General features: G+C 39.0%; 1 protein-coding gene across 1 annotated transcript; it reads right to left on the bottom strand.

Annotated features, from left to right (window-relative positions):
* Nucleotides 1–7,793: 7,793 nt before the first annotated feature.
* il10ra (interleukin 10 receptor, alpha) lies at nt 7,794–11,831 on the bottom strand. The gene is made up of 7 exons (XM_080460532.1): nt 11,576–11,831; nt 10,724–10,844; nt 10,411–10,580; nt 10,159–10,301; nt 9,879–10,041; nt 9,556–9,674; nt 7,794–9,391 (listed from the first exon to the last, which is right to left on the bottom strand). Exons 1-7 carry the CDS (start codon nt 11,637–11,639, stop codon nt 8,501–8,503), a joined length of 1,671 nt encoding a protein of 556 aa, XP_080316658.1. The 5' UTR covers nt 11,640–11,831; the 3' UTR covers nt 7,794–8,500.
* Nucleotides 11,832–12,669: the final 838 nt, after the last annotated feature.

The raw sequence follows: 12,669 nt of genomic DNA, 5'->3' as shown, positions 1-12,669 counted from the left end.
ATTTTGAAGATTCTATATTGATTGCCTACAACTGGCCTAAACATCACACATAATAAACTGTCCTTGATACGGTTTGAAATTACTTTTCTGTAAAACCAATCGGTGTGTTTTATTGTATAATAAACATCATGTCTGCTCAACAGTTAAAATGTATTTACGAGGTTTTCTTCATTAATATTACATGGAACAAGACATACTGGGAAATCTTAGTGGTTTTCTTTGTTTTTCTTAAGTCAATTTCTCATTTCTTCTAATCTCCACTCCGGTGTTGTCTCAATGAACCTGTTTGCAATGCAATAAAACACAGACGACAATGAGCACAAAGTTCATTTTAGTTCCTCAAAGAGAAGTATCTTGAACTGAAAGGCTTGGGGACTTTTGGTCAATACTAGAATTGGCTCCCCGTAAACACAAGTATGACTATATTTTATAGTAATCTCAAGTTTACGGGCAATGAAGGAACCCAATGCAGAAATTAAACAAGACCCTTGTCTGGCCACCAGTATCGTTCATAACTGGAACTCAGAGAGGAGGAGAGACAAAGGTTGCCATTCGTGACGGGGATCTGCATTTTTCTGTAAGTCAGCTAATGTGTAACTAACAAAATTGAAATGGATGAATAAAAAAAATGCAATGGGTGACTCATGCAATAGCAGTGTGTTGATGTTGGCGCTGGGTTTGCTCAAGTGCCCCAAGATGGATACAGACCAGATCAGTCCATTAAAATATATGTAATAGGAACAAAAATCATTTCAGAAGACATGGCATCAAAAGTATTAGTTGATGCCATAAAAATATGGTTGTATAAGTCAGTACAGACTCCATATCTTATCTATAAGGCCTATACTATTCATAGCATTTCCTTCAAGACATTTCGTGGTTCTTGTTTTTTAGTTAGATTTGTCAATGTGACTCATTGCTCAGGTTAAAATGAAATGAAACTTTCCATCTCTCAAGCTTGATAGCAGCATGTAGCTGAGTGGTGAAAGACTTGTTATGAACAGTCATTCTCAAACTGTGGTTAAGCAGCAATGCAATCCAATTGTCCACAAGTTCACATCATTTTACAGGTTGTTTTGTGTGTGGGTTTTTTATTTTTTATTTTATATGCCAGCATGTGTTAAGAATCAATTTAAATATGTCAAATGAATAGTGCAGAACAAAATATAGCACTTATGGAAGTTGCGCAATTTGTTGAAATCAACTTCCCATACTAATCCATGCTCTTGTCACAATAACTCAAAATCCTACAATGTCCTCTTGTATTTTAATGGCATATTTGTTAATAATTGTAAAACATGCTAATCCTTTATTGTGACTCCCCTTTTGACTCGTGCTACATTTGATTTCATTCTGAGTTGTTGACTTGTATTTTCAGCCCATTACATTTTTTTAGGCCAGCATGTAGTACTACTGCACAAAATGCAAATGGAGCAGGTGAGATGACAAAATCCTGAGTCTTGATTGGTTGGCAATATTTATTTTGAATTAGAGGACCAATAGGAAGCCTTAATGCACTTTCCCCCACCTTCCCATGAGCAGTTTGTGCAATAAGTGTTACTGGTAGGCCTGTTTGCATTTACTACAACTAGTGAGCATTTAAGACCTCACTACTAGTAAAGCCCAAATTGTCTACAAGAACTACTAGTGGACATTCTGGGCCTTACTAGTAGTACTATCGTGCATTCCTGCTGTTACTAGTAGTACAAGTAAGATAAAACATACCCTACGAGTACCACTAGTGGACATTTTGGCACTCACTAGCAGTGCTAATGAGGTCAAAAATGCCTTATTAGTGCTATTGGTAGGCATTTTAGTGGTACTTGTAGGGTCCAGGAGGCTACTAGTGAGTGACACATGCTTAATAGTTGGGCCTAGTAGTGTTACTAGTGCAGCACAGTAGTTTACTAATAAGGTTTGATTGTGCTCTAGTAGGCCAAAAGTGGCACTAGTGGTGGATAAACCAATACTCGTAATACACAGTCAGTTAACGAGTGTGACCTAGTTGTTCTACTAGTGCCTTGAATTGTCTTACTAATGAGAACAAAGAGCTTACTAGTACATTGGCCTTAAGTTGGACGTCAAGAATATGTAATAAACGCTGAAACGGCTTTCCATATTAGAGATGTGTTTACTTCAGTGGCCAGTAGGGGGCCCACTGCACCACCTGATCAGGTGTGACCATTTGGAAATTATTTCAAGAGAGGTAGAGGCTATAAAGGAAACCTGAGGTTAAGTTGGGGGGTCTTTACTGAGAGTCAACTCCCAAATATTATAAAGTAAGGTTTCAATGACAGCTGCAGCTTACAAAGACCCGGATGTTTCTTATGACTTTGAAGACGGTCCTCAGTGATAACCTGCACCCACTTGTGAATGTTGTGTGAAAGCGTTTTCCACTAACCCAACTGAGAGCGAGTGAGTTTTATATGTACGTCACATGCATGAAAACTTTGAGAATGACGAGACACAAAGTCCAGTTCGTTCTGTCAAAGGAGGTGGCGGGTGCAAGGCAGGCGGGACAGAGAAAGAAGATGGACCGGTTTAAGTGAATGGCTGGTATGTGGACGAGGATGAGCTGACGTCTTCAAAGAATAAAGGAAAGAAACAAGTCACTCTGTTATGGTTTGTCAGCGCCGAGACCCAAACTGTTTTAAAAGACTAGATTTAAAGTCACCTCGGTGGGAGAAGGAGGCAAATACAAAACGAGAGCGACGGCAGAAGATATAACTTCATCATTCCAGCCAGTCAGCCATGGGAAATAGTGGTAAGATTCTTTTATTTGAGATCCTTAATGTGTGTGACGCATTCAAGCAACTTGCAATTCAGTCAAGTATTTAACTTTTACAACAGGGCTGTACAACACTTCTTTGGCTTTCTCTGATCCACATTGTGGCTTTCTTAAGAGTTCTGTGTTTCTAGTTTAGTATATACATTTTGTATACTTTTAATCAGATGAAAAATTATAATTACTGACAAATGAAGTGAATAAAACTGACCATCTTGTGAGCGCGCGGGGGGGTTTGGGGTCTTCAAGTTTGCGGGATGACAAAATGACCAGGTCCTTCTCTTCCAAAACTGCTGCTCTTGATAGGTGATCTGCCTCGGTCAGTTTGTACCAAAAGTGGTCCACTGAGAGAAGACAGTTGGTCATGGCCAGTCAAGCTTCTATTTAAGATTAGTGAAGCTTGTCCCTTCTGGTCCAATCTGACAGACGAGATAATGCAGCAGGAGTTAATGTCGGCTCTGGTAGTAACATAAGGTCGGACCTACACATTAATATGGAGGCGGTTTCAATGTCATGGCTTATGTGTGTGCATCCTTATGCACAAAGGAGCAATTACTGTTTTAGTCTTTCTACATTTATTTTGTTTTTTACTATCTCTTCAGACACACGGCTTAAAAAAAAAAAAAGCACAGGCATCTTTAGAAGGATTGATTTTCCAATGTAATTTCATCAAAGAAAACATTCTTTCACAGTGAATAGACATCGATCCAAAGGCCTAGAATACTAGATTGATTTTTTTTTTTTTCACCTCAAGAATGAAAAGCCTTGTCAAGTTGACAGAAAAAGATCTTTCATTAATTTGCCTTGTAAAGGATTTTCTAAAAACAGGTTATATATATATATGTATATATATGGCTATAATCTAATTTCCTGTATATTTGCATTTGCAGGAAGTTCAGTGAACTCAACAGGTGTGGGGATCGCTGTGGGCTTTGGGATTCTGATCATCCTCTTCACCATTGCTATTGTACAATTCTGTTGCAAGTACAAATGCAACAAGTGCAAAAAGTGCTGCAAGAAAAAGAGTGAGTATTGCTTTGATGTGTGCGTTCACATAAAAGAAAGCCCGCTTCTGCACATGCTTCCTGTTTTTGAGCTATGAAAGTACATTTCATTTTATTCTCACAGGTTTGGACATATTTTTATTATATATTTATATATTTAACACATGTATCACTTTCAAATGCCCGACAGCTGCATTACTTGAAATACGTTATACTACATAGGTTCCGTAAGCATTCATACCAACTAGAACTACAGTGATTGGAATATTTGAGTTACCAAAAAGCAGAGTCATTATAATGTTGTCTGTAGCACAAAGTCTGTTCACCTGCTATGAATTGAAGGCACAAATCTCAACTATAACCTCTGACTTACTCAGGCAGCTAATGTATTGATACTGACATGAATCTGGTTACATAGATGAATGTGAGCAACATCAACAAGGACAACAATACGATGTATTCATCCAACTCAAATGTGGAAACCTTCAATCATTGTGAAGGCCACAAACGTTTCATCCTCACTGCATCCAGCGGGCCAAACCATGACTCAAATATATGACAATGATGAATTTAATACAGTAATCACAGAGTGGTTACAGTTTAAATGAAGTTAAACTGACTTTTCTCCTCACAACTTGGAAAAACTTTTACATTTTTGAAACCGACTTGCAAGGAATTGTTATGAAGAGGGGACAGACAGTTGCTCTTGTCTTATCTGTAGCTGTTTTCATACTGCATGGTGAAAATCTTGGTTTTCTTGTTTTGTAGAGCCACCGATGAAAGAGCGAGTGCTCAGGTGAGTTCATTTTGTATTTTTGACTGAGTGGCATTCCCTCCTTTTGGTTAGTGGTTATGTGGCTTACTTGGTCTGTGTCACTTTGTTTTTGCAGATCAGTCGGTTTGCACAAGTCCCCTCCTCCCTTCAACATCAGCGGCATCATAAAGTAGCCACTTGGTCGCATTTGGATGTGAGAGCACCTCGTCTGTCACCCCCATACACACTACGTGACTTATCCACAGCATTTATTTCTCTGTTTTCTGGAGTTTTGCTGGTGTAAATTGTGTTGATATTAGACTAGATTTTAAATGAAGTCATTCCATTAACTTTTGAACTGTATTGTTACTCCAATTGTGTATTTTACTCATGTTTACAGTGTCTACTTTCTTCTTAATCAGAATGCTTGTTACTGTGTGTTGCTGTGTATATAACAAAAGCACAGTTTCGTCCTTTTCATTTTTCCTCAAAATGAAAAGGATATGAATATGAAATCATATATTTAAATAAATATTTGCTGCTCAGCATCCCTCTTCAAGTGTTGTGTCATGAAACATGCGGTGGAGTGCAGCCATCTGCACAGGCATACCCACGACAGACAGACAAATCGATATGCTGCACTGCTATGAGAATTGCCTCTATGGGGTAAAAGCAGAATATCAACAGCTCAACCACAGAAACCAAACGCATCAGTTTTCTTGTAAGCTGCAGGTGACTTCCCTCCTAGTTTACCTTTCCGATACTTCCTATCAAAACTTTGATGTGTCATTGCATTTCCTCTGTGAAACGAAGCACGTTTTCCAGCATGTTCCATTTTGTTTTGACACAACTTTTGCACTGTAAGGTGTATAAAGGTCACATTTCATAATCGGTTAAAACATTCATGGCTACATGCACAACACCAAAGTTTTTTTTAATTTGCACTCCTAAATCTGTAGCAGAAGGTTCCAGGCTAAAGACACATGTATGGTAGATTTACTCATCTTGTTAAGAAGCTCTTACTTTTTCTTGTGCACATCGAAATCTTTAAAATAGACTGATGTGTAACTGAACCAGCAAATGTAAGCTTTCGAAACTAAATCCATCTGTGGCCACACATCATGAAGTTGTTTTTAAATACCTTGGGAATTTGCTGGGGAGTGCAGAGTTGAAGTGAGAAAAGACCCGCTTGATGAAAATCTGTACCCTGACTTTCATTTTCGTGTTTACAGAAAGTCGTTCAATGGTTTTACAACACCTTTTTCAACTTGTGAAGAACACGATGACTGATACTCGCAGCTTTGCTTCAGTGTGGCCTGCACCGTTGAGACTAAGCTGTTGCTGTGGAACTGAATGCAGCCTAACATACTTCTTTAGTCTCAGAACGAGCTCGCTGAAAGAACATGTTTACTGGAGCCTGACCTGCACTGTTGTGATTCACAAAGTGATACAACCTGGATTTTCTAAGAAAGTGACATAATCTTAAATTGATCACTTGGTTTATGAGTGCTGGGATTTATTAAATATAGTATCACAGTTTTCTTATTTTATCGTAATTTTAAACATAAAACACCAACCATGGGATTTTATGTAAAAGCAATGGTTTTTAAAGCAAAGGGGAAAAACGCACAAGAAATTAGGAAGTTACCAAACATGGTCACTTGGCCTTTAAAGAGTGAGTTTATGAATGCTGTGGTTTATTACACCACATTAAACATATACTGTGGTAGTAATTACACTCTTTATATATATTACATAGTTTCATTGACTCATTAATACTCAGTGATATAAAGTGGTGGTTGTAGTCAGCAGAAGCTAATGAAAACATTTTTCCTTGCAGAATGTGAACATTTTTCATGTAATTTAAGCAGTACTTACCACCAATGTATGTCCAACCTCAGCATTTATAAATGGTTGGAGGAAGTAGTCCAAATTTTGTTTCACTGGTGGTCCTTCATAGTTTTTCATTAAATTTTTTATTTTATTTTACAGTATAATTTTCTGGCTCTCGGTGCAGGTACTTTTCCAACACTGGAATTATTTCGAATTAAAGAACTGTTTTAATCAAAAATATAACCCAACACAGTCCTGATGACATCCTACATGTAAAACCATTCAAATCATTGTCCCTTTGAACACAGAGAAATGGACAAACTAGTAAATCTACATGTTATTTAGACTAATTGCAACAGAACCTCTGAATAAAGTTTTGTCTAAATGTGCCTTCTGATCCTGTACAAGAGTAACTATGACACGGTTGTTGACTGTACTTGCTATGTGTTTTGCAGAAATGACACTGCTGTACCAAGTATTAACCAGGTTCAATGACTTCAGAGTTTCTGCTGATAATACAAACTGTGTGGGGGGGAAAAACCCTGTGAACTATGTGGTTCCTAAGGAAGCTCCCGTGCAGGTGATTAGTTCCTGTGTGGGACTTTTCAAAATGTTTGTTCTGAAAGTAACTTTCCACATATGAGGCTTAATTACAAGGCAATGCTTTGTTTTTTTGTTTCTCATTCCAGATTTTCTTTTGGTATGTACTTTAAAAAAAACAAAAAAACAACTCCATTTAAACATGGATTTTAAAATTAGTGTCTCTTAAAATATGGCACCAAATGTTAACTTACTCCTTTTATGACCATGACTCGTTGAGGGGCCCTCAGGACTTCTGGCGTTTCAATAAAAAGTATGAGACTACGTGTAGCCCAGGACATCAGGGAGAATATAAAGGTTATAGGGGGTATACACACATTACGAGGACTAAAAGAAGCGATATTTATCCCCTCCATTCTGAATGGGTTGATCATATGTTATATATATATATATTTGCCCATGGCTGTCTCACATATTTTATGCCACACATTGAGAAATGGATTATTTTATTTTCATTATATCACAATAATAGTCACCACAGCCCTGTTGTACATGATTTACATACCGGGACTGCTGTGTGACATACTGTGTAATATTTTGATTCTCGCTGGTTGTTTTAGGGTTTTCTTTAAGATTGCCTCAATCATGATTTCACAAATCAACATCTTGACGGGTCTCTCACATGTCTGTGAGTGTACCCTTGTTAGTCTATGCTGGTGATCGAAACCTGATGGGAGGCTGAGCCAAAAAAAAAAAAAAAAAAAGAGTTCCTCATTATGGAAATCCTTTTTTTCTTTTCGGTGAAGGCATGTTCTGAAAGGTCAGAGGAACCGTGTCACCATGTGTAATAGATAGAACTCACCCATATTCACATAAATAAATAAATAGACATTTATAACAAGTAAAAAATAGTCAAACATTGTACACATAAAAGTTAGAAACTATAAAAATAGTTTAGAGATGCAGTACAGATCATTGAAATGTGCAATATAAAAAATAAGGTTTGCTCAGAATTTTCTTGACAAAGACTCAAGACAGTTTGTAGGTTGACGTTTTACGGCATCAATTGAAAAGTATTTCTTTAAATACAAGAAAGCCATTGTAACAAAGATTTTGAAAGGTTGAAAGAGGAGTTGTAGAAAACAGCACAACTCTCTTGTGATATGTTGGCGGAGGTGCAATCACCAAATGTCTACAAACACATAAACTGTAAAACGGTTTCTCTTCAATGCGCCCAAGACCAGTTTCACTTCTGACACCAGTCATTATTGTCAGTTGTAGATTAACGACACAGTATCTTTGTCTTCAGTATGTATTGTCTGTCTTGGCTCTCTCCCACACAGCAACAGCTGGCTGTGCTGTGGTCTAACATTAATTTCCTTCCTTTGCTCAGCAACAGTCACTTGATGGCTCTTGCCTCATTTATGTTCAGATCATCTCAACCCTCCCATTTGACAGCGACCAAATGCTTCTTATTTAAGACAGAATTAGTGAGTCATTTGAGAAAGAAGAGCCCATTGCAGCACTCAGACAGCTTATGTCAGACACAGTTTTATAAATAGTGTTGTCCCATTCCTCAAGGTATCAGTCAGCCTTCAGCTGCACATCGCAGAGGGACAGAGACATGTTCGTGTTGAAGTCCTGTCCACACGTCGTCAGAGGAAGCGTCATCAGGGGAAAAGTGTTGCCCAGTTGCAAAAATGTTACTCGTAACTCATCCATCAGGACAGAGTTCATTTGATTTTTTCTCGCATATCCTGAAAATGTACCGTCTCCATTGTAAGAGTCAACCAAACCACCCTGATTAGTCAGGAGTGCATCTTCAACGCACACGGGTCCAAATTGTTTGTTTATTTCAGCTCCATAATGACCTTGTTTGTGACACCATGGGCACTGACCTGCTCCTGAGCAGATACATGACTGAGGGCTCGCTCTGTAACCTGTGACCACCTCGGCCAGGTGTGAGTCTGGAAGAATCTGTTTGAACATTTTATCATCATCACAAGCACTGATCTGCACAGCTGAGGGACTTTGGCTGTGGTAATTTAACCTGGAATCCTTTAGATGCCCACTGTCCTGCTCATCCAGGTTCATGGAGGAAGAATCAAGCTTGGAGCTCAAGCCCACACCACTGTCCTGCATCTTCCTGATGTCAGTCCTCTCATTCTCCAGGGGGTAAACTGTCCGGCTGCTGGTGGAGCTCTCTGAGCCTGCCATGCTCCCACAGCCACTGTCCTTACGTCTCATCGAAGGACTCTCTTCACTGACCGAGTTGGACACCATGCTGAGCCCACTGCTCTCCATGCTGGTCCGTCTGTCCTGCTTTTCAGTGTTCTCCGCTGTAGTAATGCTGGTTACTGCGTCACAGATTTTCACTTCTGTTCTGTTACTAGACAGGAACCATCCTTTGTCTGTCACCACCTCTATTGGCCCTTCTTCAAAAGAAAGTGGAAGCCAGCCGCTGACTGGGGATTTCTGTGTTAAGGTGAGAAACGACAAAACGTCAGGTATGATCAGTGATACAACCGTGTTATTTCCATTGGCTTTCTATCAAACTGTTTTTGAACATCAGTCAGTTTCAGTTTCCAAACAGGCAAAATTACAATGTTGCTTAACTACAACTGTTATAACATGCTTACCAGTCCAACTGGTGTCTTCCCCGGACTCTTCAGATAACACAGCACTATGGCCGCCGTTAGAACAACAAGTGACATCGCGCCCAGAATAGACAGAGATGACACTGCAATTATGTACCATTCTGTAAAGAGCAAGATACAGACGTGTTTAGGTGTGAGGGTCTGAGTTGAGCTTAGGTAGTGCAGTGCATTTCAATGTTTGCTATTCTTTGTATGAGCACTTTGTTTTTTAAAGGTGGCATAGAAGCATCAATTTGCCCATCCATGATGGAAGTAAATGGTATTGACTGTCTCATAGCTGTGCATCACTTAAATGTTTGCGTTACCTTGCTCGGGTAGGTGGAGACATTGCTTTGGGGACACGCTGCTTTTGGAAGAAACTGTATTGGCCTCTGCCATGATGCTGACACAGTACTCTTTCCCCCAGTGAAGAGAAGTGAACCTTTCAATCCTCTCATCATCGTCATCTCTGAGGTATGCTGTCGTATTCTGTGGGATGAAAACAAAACAATTGTGCTCATTGACAAACTCTTGAATAATACAGCAACCCCCAGCCACGTGGGATTGTCACTTCCTTTCAGCTTGAATCCGAGTAATGATATGTACCTTATTTACACCCCTCTCCTCCAGATAGATGGTATATGTGAGGCCAAATGGAAAGAGTTGTCTCAGGATAGGTTTTTGGTGAACCAATACGATTAGAGTGGTTGAAGTAGCCCACATTGTGAAGGATGGAGGCTGCAGATCACCTACAATGACAGCAAAGTATAAACAAATATTGGAATAATGTTCTTAAATCAGTATTTTCTAAACCTGGCTTTCCATGTTACCACAACATGTACTGAGAATTATGCTTACTGAGATTTGGCGCAAATTTCATTGAAGTCCACAAAGACACTTTATCCCCTGTGACCAGCTGAACTCTGACCTTGTAGACAGCGCGATAGTCATTTATGGAACTGCTGAGGTCACAGTAGTTTTTAGTGATCCCTGTGCAACCAGCAAGCACCGCCCATGTATCAACGTACCTGAGGACGGAGAGCGCGCCAGTCACCAGTTAGAAAGAGTCATGCTTCTTCATGATAATCATTCACAAGTGATTCAAGTTGGTGGTAGATTCAAATGCACGCAGGCTTGACATAAACAAAATGATAGATGAACGTGGTCATACTTTGCCATTTGTACATTGTACGTGGAATTTGGGGGTGCATCCGTTGGACGTTTCCAAAGTACTATGGCTTCCCCATCCAAAATATTCACCTCTAGGGTTTGAGGTTGCGGGATCTTCATTCCTGTCACATACACACACCAAAAAAAGTTAAGTTATTTTCTACAATTGCAAAGCACAATGTTTAATTAATATTTGAAAGTAAGAAACATTTGTGAAGTGTTGCCTCCAAATTGTTATGCAAAATTCTGCTCACAATGTGGTGATTATAGGAAGGAAGGACTGATGAAAACGGAGATTGTGGTCTTGCAGATCATTTATGGGATCAGTGACAACAGCAACGCCTTTCTTTTTTTCTTTTAAAGAAGGGGGCAGGAGGTTTTAACCATTTCCTGTCTGACTGAAATTGATAAAGACCAAGTAGTATCATAGCTTTGTTTAAAATTAAACTCCTAATGTACAAATGCTTTCCACAGTTCTGACATGATCAACCAAATTTCACATAGATTAAAAAAACTAATAAAAAATATTCCTCATACACTTAATTTGAGCATGAAACAAGTGCGTTTCATGCGTTTCATACATACGTATGTATTGGGAGTTCATATCACGTTATTTATACCTGCTGCACAAATATATTTGTACACCTTTTTAAGATCATAACCAGCATAGCAAAACCCAAAACATAATTAAAACACCATCAGTTCCACAAATTAGGATACAAGCAAAACAAATTCAATAATTGTGTGAATGATAACTAAAAGCAAATATAAACAACATTTAATTGTTCGATAGATAAAGCCTGGGCAATATATACAAATTATTGAGCGTCTACATAAAGATGTTGCCTGTTACCTGACAGTTGGTGTATGCAGAGAACTACGATGACGAGAATCGACGCTTTGTTTGTCACATCCATTTCTTGAATCTTGAAAATTTGTTTTTTAATCCACAAAATAGCTGTGAGCAAAATCCTTCAGTCCAAGCAACTGTGTTGAATCATAGTTTCTCCTCTTCAACTCTGTGTTATACCTCAGAATAACATTCACCGTGTGGGGGAAAATGTCACGGGAGGATAACAGCTGCTCTCTATCTGAGTCTGTTCATCAGTGGAAAATGTAGAAGCAGCTTGTAATAAGTCTCGTTTTCGTGCCCTCCCAGTCAGATGACGAGGTTCCTGTTGTGATGAGATCAGTGACGCGCTTCTAGTTTCAACTCCTTTTTTTTTTGGTCTCCGCTCTCACCTTTCCTTCCCCTTTTTCTTCTTATTTTCTTTTTCCCTCGCTCTACTAGTTGAAATTATACCGCGAAAAGAACTGTTGGGCGCTGTGTGGTTCAGAGACCGAAAAAGGGAAGCTGTCAGGAATTCCCCTTTGACTTGCACACTTGTTACACAGTTGTTTCACAGCTTTCTGAAAACACATCTTTTATATAGCAGTGGAATCTTAACCTAATAAAAACAATTCAAATGAGCACATCTTTTTTAGCTTGCATGTTAATGCCCGTTTCACCACAGTTTATTTGAGCTTTTTCCTGCTGAAATCTGCCTCTGTGCAGCTGCTGTTGTAGTTGACTGCACATCAGAAAAAGCTTTTGCAAAGAGCGGAAATGACACGAATGGAGAAAATACTTTTTATTAGTGGTACACATAGTATCAAAAATTAGTCCATGTATACAGTTACTAGTTACTTCTTGGAAAGGTAGGGTAGGAATGTCTCTCTTAAATATCACATGTTCACAGTGTAACTGCTGCTATGACACATTTGCTGTGTCACACACAGACTGCCTCGGTCAGTCTGATAACTGACTCAGTCTTCAGCTGAAGTTATGTCACTTCGAGCGAAGTGAAATGTGCACACACTGACATTTTGGTCTGTTTGAGTTAATTATCGAGCTACAAGACTGAGGGGTGAGTTTTCATCAGTCAAGCAGAACGTTTTTTTTCTAAG

Source organism: Lipophrys pholis (assembly GCF_963383615.2).
Source record: "Lipophrys pholis genome assembly, chromosome: 3".
Classification (NCBI taxonomy): domain Eukaryota; kingdom Metazoa; phylum Chordata; class Actinopteri; order Blenniiformes; family Blenniidae; genus Lipophrys; species Lipophrys pholis.
Note: the sequence above shows the minus strand (reverse complement) of the source record. Positions and strands in the feature narration are given on the sequence as shown.